Genomic DNA, 16879 nt, shown 5'->3' with positions numbered 1-16879 from the left:
TCTGAACACAAGAAACAAGACAACACTGTACAAAAGAAACAAGACAACTCTAGTTTATAGTGCATGGGTGGAAATTTCAGGATTATGCCTAAGCGTGAGCAACTAAAAACAACAAGTTAACTGTTGACATTTTATTTGGATTCATTGTTAGTCACATCCTGTTACTCAATGAAGGATTTTTCAATCATTTTGTTCCTCTGTTTCTATCAACAAGGGACAATAATATGTTGTGTGTGTGGTGTGTAAAAATCCCACGTGTCCCACTATGTATTGGCTTCCTAAGTCACACAAGAAAGATGACAAGACAACTCTGTACACAGGAAACAAGACAACTCTGTACTCAGGAAACAAGACAACTTCTTACACAGGAAACAAGACAACTCTGTGCACAGTAAACAAGACAACTCTGTACACAAGAAACAGGACAACTCTGTACAAATGAAACAAGACAACTCTTTATACAGGAATCAAGACAACTCTGTACACAGGAAACAAGACAACTCTGAACACAGTAAACACGATAACTCTGTACAAAAGAAACAAGACAGCTCTGTACACAAGAAACACAAGAAACAAGACAACTGTACAAAAGAAACAAGACAACTCTGAACACAGGAAACAAGATAACTCTGTACAAAAGAAACAAGACAACTCTGAACACAGGAAACAAGACAACACTGTACAAAAGAAACAAGACAACTCTGTAGACAGGAAACAAGACAACTATGTACAAAAGAAACAAGACAACTCTGAACTCAGGAAACAAGACAACTCTGAACACAAGAAACAAGACAACACTGTACAAAAGAAACAAGACAACTCTGTACACAGGAAACAAGACAACTCTGTACAAAAGAAACAAGACAACTCTGAACACAGGAAACAAGACAACTCTGTACACAAGAAACAAGACAACTCTGTACACAAGATACAAGACAACTCTGAACACAGGAAACAAGACAACTCTGTACACAAGAAACAAGACAACTCTGTACAAAAGAAACAAGACAACTCTGAACACAGGAAACAAGACAACTCTGAACACAGGAAACAAGATAACTCTGTACAAAAGAAACAAGACAACTCTGTACAAAAGAAACAAGACAACTCTGAACACAAGAAACAAGACAACACTGTACAAAAGAAACAAGACAACTCTGTACAAAAGAAACAAGACAACTCTGTACACAAGAAACAAAGACAACTCTGTATACAGGAAACAAGACAACTCTGCACACAAGAAACAAGACAACTCTGTACAAAAGAAACAAGACAACTCTGAACACAGGAAACAAGATAACTCTGTACAAAAGAAACAAGACAACTCTGTAGACAGGAAACAAGACAACTCTGAACACAAGAAACAAGACAACACTGTACAAAAGAAACAAGACAACCCTGTACACAGGAAACAAGACAACTCTGTACACAAGAAACAAGACAACACTGTACAAAAGAAACAAGACAACTCTGTACAAAAGAAACAAGACAACTCTGTACACAAGAAACAAAGACAACTCTGTATACAGGAAACAAGACAACTCTGCACACAAGAAACAAGACAACTCTGTACAAAAGAAACAAGACAACTCTGAACACAGGAAACAAGATAACTCTGTACAAAAGAAACAAGACAACTCTGTAGACAGGAAACAATACAACTCTGAACACAAGAAACAAGACAACTCTGTACAAAAGAAACAAGACAACTCTGTACACAGGAAACAAGACAACTCTGTACACAAGAAACAAGACAACTCTGTACAAAAGAAACAAGACAACTCTGTACACAAGAAACAAGACAACTCTGTACAAAAGAAACAAGACAACTCTGAACACAGGAAACAAGATAACTCTGTACACAAGAAGCAAGACAACTCTGTACACAAGAAACAAGACAACACTGTACAAAAGAAACAAGACAACTCTGTAGACAGGAAACAAGACAACTCTGAACACAGGAAACACGATAACTCTGTACAAAAGAAACAAGACAACTCTGTACACAAGAAACAAGACAACACTGTACAAAAGAAACAAGAGAACTCTGTGGACAGGAAACAAGACAACTATGTTCACAAGAAACAAGACAACTTTGTACACAGGAAACAAGACAACTCTGAACACAGGAAACATGACAACTCTGTACACAAGAAATAATACAACTCTATACACAAGAAACAAGACAACTTTGTACACAAAAAACATGACAACTCTGTACACAGGAAACAAGACAACTATGTTCACAAGAAACAAGACAACTCTGTACACAAGAAACAAGACAACTCTGTACATAAGAAACAAGAACAACTCTGTTCACAAGAAACAAGACAACTCTGTTCACAAGAAGCAAGACAATTATGAACACAAGAAACAAGACAACTCTGTACACAAGAAACAAGACAACTCTTTACAAAAGAAACAAGACAACTCTGTACACAGGAAACAAAACAACTCTGTACACAAGAAATATTACAACTCTGTACACAAGAAACAAGACAACTACGTTCACAAGAAACCTTTTCATTTAGTGACTGCATGCCTTTTTTATAACATTTTATAGTAATTACTTATAACTGTAATTGTCATGTATATTTACATTATTGAGTTGAGAAACCAAATTATAATCGCAAACGTAGTACCGGTATACTGGTATCCCATAAAACTACACAAAATTGTGGTTGTGTTGCAGCCATTCTGTTCCTATTTTTTTGCTTTCTTGCAAAGGACAATTATCCAACTATTTTTAACATCCTACTTTTTTAAAATTATAAAATAGAGAATATAGACATTAGTTTTTATTATGTCATAATTTAACCATGTACAAATTACAAAACCAATCAACACACATAAAATCTGAGTATTAATATGAGTCCAATTAGAATAGTCATTCATACTGACAAAATATTGTTATGGTTAATGTAAACATTAAAGGTTGTAATAAAATATATATCTCCACTTGTTTCATTGAACATGAGAGACGAAAATCATCTGGTTTAAATCATGATCCCGTGAAAAAACAGTCAACCTCTTTTTGAAAGTTGCCAATACTAATGTGGATTCATTCTTTATCTGGGTACCAATTTTAATGTATTTAGTAAAACTTACATTTTTATGGATATTTTAATGCATGGTTTTGAAAAAGTCTGCATACAAGCCTTTAGAAAATTAGTTATTCCTTGCACATTTAAATTTGTGGTTCCCCTGTACCCGAAATTATTAGTATATTAGTATCTCATTTTTAGAATATTAGTATCTCATGAATAATAATGAATCCACAGTATATTTTTTAAGTTAATTTAACAATTGATAAAACAAATATGGAATTATTAGGTTTTCTCTTCATCCTCTTTTTGAGTACAGTCATTTGAAATTGATAATCGAAAATTCAAAAAAAATTGCAATATTTTTATAAATGAATAAAGGTGCTGATCTTGAATTGAGATAACACGCTCTCAAAATCAACAGAGAACCTCCTCCAATTATAGACCTTATATCTATGTAAAGTTGCCAGAGGCGGATTTAGGGGGGGGGGGCCTTTTTTGGAAAAAATGTGGTTGCTTATAGAGGGAATCACTGAAGCGTGACTGGAGCAGACCCCCTCTTAGGCAGTCAGTGGGCCCCCACTTATGAAATTTTTTGAATCCGCCACTGGTTGCCATACCATGTGTAAGATTTAACATCCTGAAACCACTTTTTTGGTACAAATTTCATGTGTACCAGTCTATTCTAAGTATAATATTTCACATCTGTTTTTAGTAACTTTGACCTTTACCTTTGAGTTATTGACCTCAAAATAAATCTGATTAAAATACAGATGTTTTGACTTTGATTTCATGAATCTCGACATGGCTCCTTGCACTTTCTACTATTAAGACCTTACTGTACACTCTGGTTTTTGTCATGATGAAACACACCTTCAAATATTTGAAAGCAAACATTTCATTGGCTAATGCAATAATCATCAGAACAGAAAGTAAAATGTTGTCCTATCCTTGTATAATTATATTTTGGGTTGATAATGCATACGATTGATTGTGTTTCTATGTCTGTGATGATTGACTGATATTTTATCCATTCAGGTGAAGAAAACATTTGTCAATCATTCTGACAAAAAGAATTCTGTCAATTCTACCATAATATTCACTTTTATTCATGGGGTACTGGTTTGTAAGAAATTTATTGTTTATGGAGAACCACCAATAGTTTGTTATACAAATGAAACTTAGTATCCATGAATGCAGGAATATAGATTTCACATCAATCCACTGATAAGTACCTACATTAGATGAATCCACATCAATCCACTAATAAGTACCTACATTGGATGAATCCACAATAACAAGTGTCTAAGATTAAAATCTACTTTTAACAAGGAATTATTTGAATCTGGAATAATTTTGAATCCTGGAAAACTGATAAGAAATGTAGGAAGAAAACTAACCTAACTTTTGTATGTATGCATTTAATGCATGGGTAAGGTAAAAGTCATTTTCACCGATATTTCAGCTTGTACTAAATCAGTGTTTAGTTGAGTTAGTTTTCATCAAACATTTCTTATCAGTTTTCCGTAATGTAAAATTATTCCTTATTCCAATAATTCTTTTCTTTCAGTAGATCTATAAAGATAATGTACTTTCAGGGAAGTTATATTGAAATTTTATGAACATTTATAAAAACATATGCATAATCTGTAAAATCATTGGTTCAAGATATATAATTGTTGATAATGGATTATCATTTGTGTTTAAGTTCATTTTCTGTCAAATGTTCAATAACTTCACATGATTTATGCCATAATTGTTCTTGTAATAGTCTGTCGTGTGCACTGTCATGTGGTTTGTTTTTAACACAGTTGTCATAGTAACTGCCAGTGTCTCCCTCTACATTTGGTGATAATGCTAAATATAGAACTGTATCTGCTGCCATTTCTGGTGTCTGAAGAAAAAATTGACAATAACAACTTCAGTTTAACTACTTTAAAGTGTGGGCAACATTTGCTAAGATATTATTTACAATGGTTTCACAATTATTTGAAATGCACAAAGTACCCCTCTCAAATAGTTTGTATATATCAAAATTGATGTGTAGTTCTCAGTCATCATTTATTGTACCAATTTTACCCCTGCACAAAAAACAACACATCAATAATGGGAAAATAAGAACCATGAAATATATCAGGTGAATCCATAAATATGACTTCAACTGATATCTCATTCTAGGAACTCTTATTTGAAGATGCCAAACTGCAAAAATAAAATTTGGTGTCAAATTTATATTTGGTTGAAATTAATTCATAATTCTTTGATGAGATATGGATAGAAAATTTAATCACAGAACAGATAAAGGAAATATTTAATACTGTTAACATCCAACTAGCAGGGCATTTGTAAAAAAATTAAGACTTACCTTGTATAAAAGTATGGCAACAACATCTAAGAACCATTTTATACTCCAATGTACATGTCTATATAAACTTGTCCTAACCACACCTGGATGAAGGACATTGGCTGTAACTTTACAATTTTCATCAGTTAGTTTCCTTCCAAGCATGAATGATGAAACAGTTATAGCTAGTTTGGAATCTGAATATGCTGCATGAGGTGAATATTCCCATGAAATCTCATACCTGTAATCAGAATTATCTCCCATGAATTTTCAATCAGTAATTAAAATTATCTCCCATGAATTTTCAATCAGTAATTAAAATCATCATTAATTTGCACACCTGTATTTCTACAATTTTCATATCAATAATCACAAAAGTTAAAAAAATTTAAAAAAATAATCCCAATTATCTCCCATGTTTTTAAAATTTGGATGTCAATAATTATAATTATCTCCCTTGAATTTCTAAACCAGTCATACTAATTATCTCCCTTGAATTTTCTGACCAATAATTACAACTGTCTCCCCAGGATTTTCAAACCAGTATTTGTAATCATCACCCATGAATTCCCATACCTGTAATAATCATCTCCCTTAAATTTGCATTCCTAAAACCACAATTATCTCCAAAGAATTTTCATAACATTAATTGTAGTACAACGTACCAGTTAATATAACAATCTTTTAAAATCGGAAATTTATATCTTACTTGATAAGGTTTGATTCCATATCCAGTTTTGATGATAAGTCTTTCACCTAAGGACATTTTTTTCTTATTTTTTTCTGTACACTTAGCTTTGATTTTTTATAACCATGCATTGTCAAGCTTGGTAACTCATAAATGTTTCTCAGTAACTCAATGTACGATGCTGTCCCTTACTGAACCGACTGACCTTGGTTTGTTTACATTCAAATTCCAATGGCGTCAAAATCACATGATGTAAATTTGTTCTACCCAATCAAATTGCTCTATTGCCAATTAGGTGATTTTCAGTCCACAGCAATTACATTATTTGTTTGTGGAATATTGCTTTAAAAAGTTTGCAATAATTTGGGGTTTTATTCCACAGGAAACCTCATTTTTTGAAATCCCTTTCGACAACAATGGAATTTTGTATGAATATTTACCAACAGTCATGATGGTCAGAATATAGATCTTTTTATAATGAATCAATTTTTTTTTCTATGAAAACTAAATGTAAATTGTTTTTTATCAACCTACTCTATATTCCTGCACAAAATTATGGCATGGACATCGTTTTTTCATATAATTTTCCCTTCATTTTGGTTGGGCTTTTTTCACAGGAAAATTGAAAAAGACGTAAGGAGCTTGTCATTTTGAAATTCATAAAAATATGATTTGCTTGACTTGTATTGCCTGCCACAAGATTAATGACGCTGAATGAAATGTACAAAAAGCAATGGAGGCCGAAAGTAGGATTTTGTGAAGTTCTAGAATGTTTTTAGACATTTGGAAGTCGGGATTGAAACAGTCATTAGAAAAATTGGCATTTTTGAGCAATCCTTGAGAACAACAATGAAAACTTTCCTTTAGACATGTTTTTTATTCAAAAGAGTAGAAAAACGTAGTCTGTGACAATAGACAACTTTCGAGTTCGATGCATTTCTGTCAAAAACTCTGGTTTTAGTGAACGTCATTTGTGCGTTTAGGGGCGTCGTCACTTCCATTCCAATGTTGAGCGAGTGGTTGGAAAACTATAATTCTATATTGTACGAATTATAGGACAAATTGAATTCTCAAAATTGACAATCAGCATTGATGTCATTAGGGAATTGTCATTAAGTACCTACAGAACAACCATTATTTCTAGTTTATCCTGCACAATGACGATCACCAAGACGCTTGATGAACGTAAATAGTGCAGGAATACAGGCGATATTCCATTAAAATGTATGTGGGAGGGTGGGAGGGTGGGAGGATGGGAAGGGACTTTCTCTGCAACCAAGAACCGTTTTTTATTTAATTTTGCATAATGGTAATAGACATGTACTGAAAAAAGACTCATGACCCACATTCAATATTTAATCTTCCTTTTCTATGCACTAACATACATTTTAATGGAATATCTCATATACATTATCAGTTGATAATTTTCTAACCTTGAACAAAGTCTGTCAATATCTAAGTTTCCCAGTTTATGTACTACTGATGATACATTTATGATTCTGGAATAAGAGTTGTCTGTCCCTGTTTTCTTTAACACATCTAACAGTAGTAATGTGAGGTAAAAGTGACTGAGGTAATTGACTTGGAAATGTTCTTCTAATCCGTCATCTGTCTCCTGGTATGGAGCAAACATTATTCCAGCTACAATGTAATAACTATCTGTTAAATATATTTTAAGGTAGTAAGACACATAAAATCCTTAAGGTGGTACCTAACACTACAGGGAGATAACTCTGTAAAATCAGTTAAACGTTTTAATTACGTTGTGTTGTTAAGGGAATATTAAGCTTCTCAACGATCAAAATTGGTGTTTGTCAAACTGCTATATAAACAGTGTAATTTTTTTGATAAAATGGTTGACCTATAGTTGTTTTAAATGTCTGTGTCATTTTGGTCTTTTGTGGATAGTTTTCTCATTGGCAATCATACCACATCTTCTTTTTTATATATTGGTTCAAATTTTTTGAAATTTTTATATTTTTGTCAAAGTGTCAAAGTATATACTTTTGCAAAATTTTATGAAAATTAAACGAGCCAAATTAATTTTAGTGAAAGTGTTGGGTACCACCTTAAGGGGCCTGGTAGCAAAATAAATGAAAGACACATCTGATTAGGTAACTGAATTAAATGCACAAGTTAAACTACATGTATCTCCTTTTTAAGGTTATGTTTTATACTCTTCATTATATAATGACAATACAGTTTCTTTGTGTCAATGATGAAATCCAGTTTTCTTGACAAATATGGTTATACATATACACATCATTCTGTTTCGTGAATATGTGAGCATATATATATCATTGACAAATCACTTCAAATGTATTGGGATAAAATGTTATTAATGCTTATCTTAATGCACTTGGGTTTGTTTGTGTTCTCTCAGAAGTAGTTATCAGGTCTGGAAAATATAGCTGGCTATCATGAATGCAATCTTTAAGGAAAGACTTTATAATGAAGAGTACATTTGTCATTAGAATGTTTTTTGATGGATCTAAAATATTTATATTGTACCTATTGTTTAATGTTTACTTGTCTTTTCTTATACAAGTACATGTACCAGATATCTTTTAAACATGCAAATGATCATGATTCTACATATATCTGAATATTAAGATAATATGATTAAAGAAATGACATTCTGTAATGAAGGATAATTCAAAGTTTTACTGATCAGTTATTTAACATTTAACTAGAAATCTTACCATTATTAATGAGGATATTTAATGGCAACCCCATTGCTAGAAAACTATCTGTAAACTCTCTGACAGACTTCAGTGATGTGAGATCCATGTGCAACCAATCCACTGAAATATAAAATGGGAAGATAAGAAACTTACTTTTTTTCACAATTAATCACTATTAAAGTCACATGGTCTCTACCATTTACTAAAGATGAGAAAAAAAGACACATTTTCTTCATATTTTGACCTAAAATGTTGTCATTTGTTGTGTGTATCATATTTCTAATTTACATTATTCAGGCTGTTAGTTTTCTCCTTTAATTTGTTCCACATATGTCATGTAAGGGCCTTTTTTAACTGACTTTGTGGTAGTGGTTTTGCCCAGTGTTGAAGGCCGTATGGTAACCTATAGCTGATAACTTGTATGTCATTTGGTCTCTAGTGGAAAGTTGTCTTGTTGGCATTTTTAACGCATCTTCTTATTTTTATAATTGTACTAAATTTTCAAAATAGTTACAGAATCAACTAAATCAATAGTGTGATTGCCATTTTTTTTTTTTTACCTTAGACCATTTCACCAATTTTTACACTTTTAATCATTTGTTTTCCATTCAAGTATAATGTAATTATATTCATAAATTTAACAGGCTATTATTCCAACTTGTAATTATTTTTAATTATGGAATTTGCATCATTTCTAGTGCTTGAAATTTTTCCTAAATTCCATTTTCATTCTGCGTTTTTATATTTTGAGCGTTGCATAACACTTTCCATACAATGTATTTTGTATAGATAGTGTTGTTCGCCGCACAGTACATTCTTTTGAAAATGTACTACATGTATCTTCTTTGTAATAGAGAGTGTTGTGCGCTGCACAGAAAATTAAAATACAGAATTGACATGGAATTTATTAAAAATTTTGTAGCACAAGAAATTATGCAAATTCCATTATCAAAAATAATTCAAATTTGAAAGTATAGCCTGTTATTTGCTTAATGATTCCCAGCCTTAAATGCTTAAATTAAATGAGTATCATTTATATATTCTATCATACTAATCTGGTAAGATATTTGTAGACCTACCCTTAGCATTAGGGTATTCTTCTCTTATCTTGGCTACAGCTGTCTTTCCTTCTTCTATACATCTTGATCCTATAACAAATCAAATTCTTATTTAAAACTATGTTCTTTTAAATTACACCAATAAATACATTGTAAAATAAAGAAGTAAATAAGTAATCAACACCTTAAAGGCATGCCTAACCCTTAATAATTAAATTAGTTTTCATCATACATGTCTTACTCTTGATTCAAATAGTTCCTTGTTTTAAAGTATTTTTTCTGGTAAGGATATCAACATGTTACATTATCGTTATTACTTCAACTATACTTTCTTTTTTAGCTGATTCAAATTACTGGTAATTAGCACACAATAAAGACTAAATATAGGGTGCAGTTTTTTTCTTAAGCAGGTTAAGTGCTGTTCTGACATGAAGTACCATTATAAGACATGATAGAGCTGAAACTATTTCCACTAACTATGAAATTGGCAACTCTTTATTTAACACAAATAAATTATATTGATAAGTAAAAACAAACAAACCTATCACCACATGTACATTTTTAGAAACTAAACCACGAGACACTTCAAATCCTATCCCTGCTGATCCTCCTGTTACTATGGCAACATACCCTGTATGCAGGCGCTGTTCTGAAAAATTCATATCACTGTTAAAAATGCAACTCAAGTGAAAGTATGTTTAATTTACACAAAGAAAGAAAAGATTTTATATACATGATATGCATGATATAAGGATCAATGATTTGCCTCAAGTTTGTTATATCTAATGCAGTTACTATATACAACATGTACAAGGTTCTGCCTCTATGGGGTGTATGGAATTACAGTTTTATACTTTCTGCAGCCACAGACATGACAGAGGCAAGGGACTTGTTTATATTGACTTTTAACAGTTTGTTAATTTATTAGTTGCAGACCTGCCAACTATCCCTATTTTCCCAGTATCATCCTGATTTTCATCCCTCAACCCAAAACCCGGATATATTGGGATTGTAAAACAAGTCAAAATCCCGATTTTCACAAAATATACCCAAAAAAAATATTATTTACCGATTTTGAAGTTTTTCTGATCAATTTTTAACCAGGTGCTCCGCAGGGCGCAGCTTTATACGACCGCAGAGGTCGAACCCTGAACAGTTGGGGCAAGTATGGACAAAACATTCAAGCGTGATACAGCTCTGAATTTGGATTGTGATCAAATTTTTGACATTATATGTTTTTTTTTTACACAAAACAAATGTCAAGATTTTACAAATCAATTAAAGATTTCTTCAAATTTTTTAAATCTAAAATTAAATAGTTGACACAGCATAGGTTTCTGACACAGAATGAATGTGGTCTAATGAACTTAAAAGTTTTTTTTTTTGCCTTTGAGCAATTCACTATGCTGTTGAATATTAATCCTCTCAAAAAAATGTTTGAAGAAATTTTCTTTTTATTTATGAAATCTGAAATGAGAAAAATTTAAACCCCCCCCCCCCCCCCCCCCCTTTTTTCACATCCCCGTTTCCCTTTTTCCAAAACTGATATCAATTCAAATTTCTAATGGAGTTTGCAACAATAACTACTCTTTTAAATACATCATAAGATATTAAAATGTAAAATAAAGTGCTTGTTATCACTGAATGGTAAAGATTGGTTGGTAGTAAAAGTGAATATACATTGTTTATTGTATAAAACAATAAAAAAAACTTCATCAGCAACATTTAATATTGGCAAATTTCCAATGAAGTTATTTACATAAAGTTATTGGCAAATAAAAATAGAAAATGACATCATAGTCATGTCTGGCAAATGTCCAACATACATTATCTAAAAACATTTTAGATAAGATAAGGAAAAAAAGCTTCATCAGCAACATTTTATATTGGCAAATTTCCAATGAAGTTATTTACATAAAGTTATTGGCAAATAAAAATAGAAAATGACATCATAGTCATGTCTGGTAAATTTCCAACATATATTATCAACTACTATTCTATACAAAGAAAGATAACTCCAATTGAAAATTGATTGCTATTGCACAATATTGTGCAATTAGATATTTCTTGCTATTGTGCAATACTGTGCAATTGAAAATTTCTTGCTATTGCACAATACTTGATATGGAATCCTGATTTGGACCAACTTGAAAACTGGGCCCATAATCAAAAATCAAAGTACATATTTAGATAAAGCATATCAAATAAGCCCAAGAATTTAATTTTTGTTAAAATCAAACTTAGTTTAATTTTGGACCCTTTGGACGTTAATGTAAACCAATTTGAAAACGGGACCAAAAATTAAGAATCTACATACACAGTTAGATTTGGCATATCAAAGAACCCCAATTATTCAATTTTTGATGAAATCAAACAAAGTTTAATTTTGGACCCCGATTTGGACCAACTTGAAAACTGGGCCAATAATAAAAAAATCTAAGTACATTTTTAGATTCAGCATATCAAAGAACCCCAAGCATTCAATTTTTGTTAAAATCAAACTAAGTTTAATTTTGGACCCTTTGGACCTTAATGTAGACCAATTTGAAAACGGGACCAAAAATTAAGAATCTACATACACAGTTAGATTCGGCATATCAAAGAACCCCAATTATTCAATTTTTGATAAAATCAAACAAAGTTTAAATCTGGACCCTTTGGGCCCTTTATTCCTAAACTGTTGGGACCAAAACTCCCAAAATCAATACCAACCTTCCTTTTATGGTCATAAACCTTGTGATTAAATTTCATAGATTTCTATTTACTTATACTAAAGTTATGGCGCGAAAACCAAAAAAAATGCTTATTTGGGTCCCTTTTTGGCCCCTAATTCCTATACTGTTAGGACCTAAACTCCCAAAATCAATACCAACCTTCCTTTTGTGGTCATAAACATTGTGTTTAAATTTCATTGATTTCTATTTACTTAAACTAAAGTTATTGTGCGAAAACCAAGAATAATGCTTATTTGGGCCCTTTTTTGGCCCCTAATTCCTAAACTGTTGGAACCAAAACTCCCAAAATCAATCCCAACCTTTCTTTTGTGGTCATAAACCTTATGTCAAAATTTCATAGATTTCTATTTACTTAAACTAAAGTTATAGTGCGAAAACCAAGAAAATGCTTATTTGGGCCCTTTTTGGCCCCTAATTCCTAAAATGTTGGGACTAAAACTCCCAAAATCAATCCCAACCTTCTTTTTGTGGTCATAAACCTTGTGTTAAAATTTCATAGATTTCTATTCACTTTTACTAAAGTTAGAGTGCGAAAACTAAAAGTATTCGGACGACGACGACGACGACGACGACGCCGACGACACCGACGACGCCAACGTGATAGCAATATACGACGAAAAATTTTTCAAATTTTGCGGTCGTATAAAAATCTATAATTTTACATGGGGACATATTATGACAAGTTTACAACCCTACACTAATCAACGGTCACAACAGGTGTCATAATTTGTTGCTGCAAGTAATCAGATAACCTGATGGGTCATAACAATCCTCATAATAATTAATATTTGTAAAACTGTAATGAACTCTTAAGAAAAAATCGTTTATCTTGAAATCCATTTAATTTTTGAAATCATTAGACATGTAGTGTCAAATTGGTGAAAATTTTACTGTGATTTGTTAAAATATTCTTATCATGATTAATTTAATTCAAACATATTTATTTTTAGTGGATTGGCAGTGGCGTAGCCAGGGTTTAAATGATGTGGATGCGAAATTTTTGGGACTTTTTTATGCAGAAAATGATATTTTTCGGACGTTGTCCCTGTATGCATGTGTACTCACCTAGAATCCGACACTGGTTAGATTTTGTTTAATTTCAAAATACCCACCAATATACATTATATTTCCAACAGAATTTTATTGTATTCTCGAACTTGACTACCATCATTTAATTCAGAAATATTTGATGTGAAAGTTTCACACCAAATCTTATATTTGACATCTCAAAAACAAACCCATGACAGCGGCACTTCTGTATATTGAATTTCGGTATAGGAACCGGTGATCCCCCCCCCCCCCCCATTTTCCCCGGAATTTAAGCCTCCCAATGTGGTTTTTGATAACTTTTGTTAACCCATTGCCGCGAGGGGATATGGAAATACCGGCCGTCCATCCGTCCGGTCTTGTTACCGCTGTCATGTGTACAATTCTTGCCAGATTTTTGTTAAACTTATATCATCATGCAGCAATGTCTTTCACACTTGCGAGTTGCGAGTATAAATCCTGATCAAATATTTTTAACCATTTATGCCGCTTGGGAATATCAATTATAATGCAAATCCCATTGTATTTTTTCTGAAGCTTTTATTTCTCTCGAGATATAAATAAAAAAAAGAAAAAAAGAAGAAAGTGCTTTGTTTTTAAAAGTTTTTGCCCTTGTATCTTGAATAGATAAAATGTGTCCAATGCGGGGGACATTGGTACTCTAATCTTTTATTGAAAACGACATTAATATTTGTACCTAGATGGAAAAGGGTATTTATAACCCCCAATCTTATTAAAATAAGTTCTCATCACTTGCTCCTCGATATTTTATATGTCGCCGTGTAAGATTGTATAACCACAGGAATGATAACACTTTATTACAAATAAAGTTTTTATCACGTCGTCTTTCGTGTCACACGAAACGATATTAGGATATGATGCTTCAGATTTTTTTTAAATAGTAACATTGCTATGTCATAACTCGGAGCCTCCGCTTGGCTCAATTTCTGACTAAACTTGTCTGCAGGTCTGCCTTTCATCATCATCATCTGCACTTGCCGTAGCCGACAACGCACTACGAAGTAGAATTTTTATGAAAAAGTAGAGAACACCGTTCTGTGAATTATCTAGTATTATAATAGTCCCAGGATTTATCCATCTTGTTTACATGAAGGAAAAACCATGCATACTGCTTCGGAAATGATTGGATGCTATTCTGATATTCTCACCCTTGTAACATTCGGATACCACCATGTCTTTATGCTGCCAACTCTTGCATTACTATTTATTTAAAAAAAAAAAAATTTGTTTCAAAATGATGTTGATGCTTGAGCATCTGAGCATATATGCAAGCTATGCCACTGATACACCTTATCGCTATTTAGTCCATTCCGGGAAAAACAGTCATTTATACAACTTCCTGTTTGGGGTCACCGGCAGAAAAATGGAGGTCATCAGTAGTGCGCTGAGGGAGAATAAACTTTAGAAAGTGACATCAAGAAACTTTGATATAGTATGATCCACTTTTTTCGAAATTAAAATTGAAGTAAAAAAATATTTTGTTTGAAGTATTTACGGTAGTTTAAACAGGTCTCATTATAAAGTATCATGCATGGTGAATTGTTTAAACAGGGTCCCAGATAGCTTCAACTGGATGAAAAAGTTGTGTAATTTTAGAACTTATCCGGAATGGAATAAATAGCGATTAGGTGTATTAGGAAACAAGTTTGCAACTTATATTAATCACTTTCCACTTTATGGGTGCAAGTGCTGCCTTGTAGCGGGATAAGCCTGCTCTTTTTCAAAATCTACAAGGGTGTCTTTAACGTACAAGATATATGGCTCTCTCTAAACACGGGTCAGACATTTATCGTCCCCTTCCGATGGACTATCATTCAGTCCCTGAATTTTTTTCCCGGTACAGGAATCGAACCAGGAACCTTTATGTTAGTAGTCCGATGCACTAACCACTAAACTACGGCTCTCTCACGATTTGTCAGAGGTCTCAAATTATTATCGTTACGGTTAATGTTAATATATTGAAAATATAGACATAATTTGTCAAAAACAGCCAATTTTTCATTGTCTCAAAGAAAGAGTACATTTCGTCATGCACCAAAAATTACCAGTATGATCTAGAGTTGATTTTGTTGCGTTCCTGTTCCCAGGTTGCTCTCATCTGATTAAAATAACACAAGTCATAACATTCAATGAAATTACCTTCTTTTTTATGTGTCTGTAATATTTGTCTTAATAGTGCAAAAGCACCATAAATATAAATCTTCAAAAATGAATAAACAACATAAAAGAAACACACAACTTTCTTCATCGTTGTCTTCAATTTGGCGAACTTTTACAAACTGATCGAAAACTTCCGAGGAGTTCCAACATCCACCCATGGACCGAAAAGAAAATTTAAACAGCAACGCACAGCTACCCACGATACGACCCTTGTTTGGATCCTATATCCTCTTATCATATGATACACATCATTGATTTCATTCATTTATTTTGAAATCTGATTTAATAATTAAATGATTGATTGAGTGATCGATTGATTGTTTGATCATATTTAACTTCTTCCCAGCTGTAACATCTTTAATTAAATGTATAATTTGTCTGTAATTTGATGTTGATACATATATTCTGTTATTTTTTTGGATTTACTTTCTTTATTATAATTCTATGTCCACCGGGGCCCAACATTGTTAGAATAAATCTTATTTTATCTTAACCTCTACCAAACTTTGTCAAAATTTCACACCGGCATATTTTTTTTTATATCATTGTGGTTTAAAAACATGTGTACATACAAAGCATTATTTACTCAGATTGATTGATTGATTGATTGATTTTAAAACAAATGTGCTTGGGTTTCTTAATGATAAAAAAATGGAGATGTGATATCATTTCAAATAAGACAACTATCCCCTATCGGATAACATCAGATGGAAGTTAAGCAAGCAACAGTATATGGTAAACAGCTAATTAGAAATTTTACAAAATCCCTAAGAATAATGAATCAATAATGTTTAGTGGTTTTGTAAATAAAATATGAATTTTTAAAACAAAATTGCTATATTCTACGGGAAATCTATGACTATTTTAACATAATTACTGATTTTGCAAATCAAATTTATCATAGTTATTGCCTGGGACTTTAAATTCATACTGCATAATAGTCCCAGGCAGGTTTCACTTCGCCCTGTATGTGTTATAACACCAGAGACATATATACCCGTGTATATATTTGTCTCTGGTGTTATCAAGGATTTGTGACTCATTTGTATAGTTACTATACAAATCCTTGGTGTTATAAATATGAATGTATTATCAAGT

General features: G+C 32.3%; 2 protein-coding genes across 3 annotated transcripts; one reads left to right on the top strand and one right to left on the bottom strand.

Annotated features, from left to right (window-relative positions):
* The first annotated feature begins 296 nt into the window (after window positions 1-296).
* On the top strand, window positions 297-2160 carry LOC139484065 (uncharacterized). The gene is made up of 3 exons (XM_071267787.1): window positions 297-391; window positions 1217-1496; window positions 1771-2160. The coding sequence occupies exons 1-3, from the start codon at window positions 297-299 to the stop codon at window positions 2158-2160; spliced, it is 765 nt and encodes a 254-aa protein (XP_071123888.1).
* Window positions 2161-2783: 623 nt separating this feature from the next.
* On the bottom strand, window positions 2784-15909 carry LOC139486788 (polyprenol dehydrogenase-like). 2 transcript variants are annotated; one of them, XR_011655634.1, is made up of 8 exons: window positions 15761-15909; window positions 10360-10467; window positions 9840-9908; window positions 8779-8880; window positions 7510-7717; window positions 5410-5629; window positions 4319-4938; window positions 2784-4279 (listed from the first exon to the last, which is right to left on the bottom strand). XR_011655634.1 is itself a non-coding variant. In XM_071271752.1 (7 exons), the coding sequence occupies exons 1-7, from the start codon at window positions 15867-15869 to the stop codon at window positions 4738-4740; spliced, it is 1017 nt and encodes a 338-aa protein (XP_071127853.1). In that variant the 5' UTR covers window positions 15870-15909; the 3' UTR covers window positions 2784-4737. The 2 variants fall into 2 exon arrangements, 1 of the variants encoding a protein (XP_071127853.1); XM_071271752.1 differs by having other exon boundaries at window positions 2784-4938.
* Between the last annotated feature and the right edge of the window lie 970 nt (window positions 15910-16879).

The sequence above is a fragment of the Mytilus edulis genome, chromosome 8, assembly GCF_963676685.1.
Source record: "Mytilus edulis chromosome 8, xbMytEdul2.2, whole genome shotgun sequence".
NCBI lineage: Eukaryota > Metazoa > Mollusca > Bivalvia > Mytilida > Mytilidae > Mytilus > Mytilus edulis.
The sequence above is the reverse complement of the archived record's forward strand: the minus strand, read 5'-3'. Positions and strand labels throughout refer to the sequence as shown.

Coding starts and splice junctions, on each gene's coding strand:
- LOC139484065 (XM_071267787.1), top strand. CDS start 297: ATGACAAGACAACTCTGTACACAGGAAACAAGACAACTCTGTACTCAG. Junction 392..1,216: donor ACAAGACAACTCTGTGCACA/GTAAACAAGACA, acceptor CTCTGTATACAG/GAAACAAGACAACTCTGCAC. Junction 1,497..1,770: donor AAAAGAAACAAGACAACTCT/GTACACAAGAAA, acceptor TCTGTACAAAAG/AAACAAGACAACTCTGTACA.
- LOC139486788 (XM_071271752.1), bottom strand. CDS start 15,869: ATGAAGAAAGTTGTGTGTTTCTTTTATGTTGTTTATTCATTTTTGAAG. Junction 10,468..15,760: donor ACAGACACATAAAAAAGAAG/GTAATTTCATTG, acceptor TGAATTTTTCAG/AACAGCGCCTGCATACAGGG. Junction 8,881..9,839: donor AGAATACCCTAATGCTAAGG/GTAGGTCTACAA, acceptor TTTATATTTCAG/TGGATTGGTTGCACATGGAT.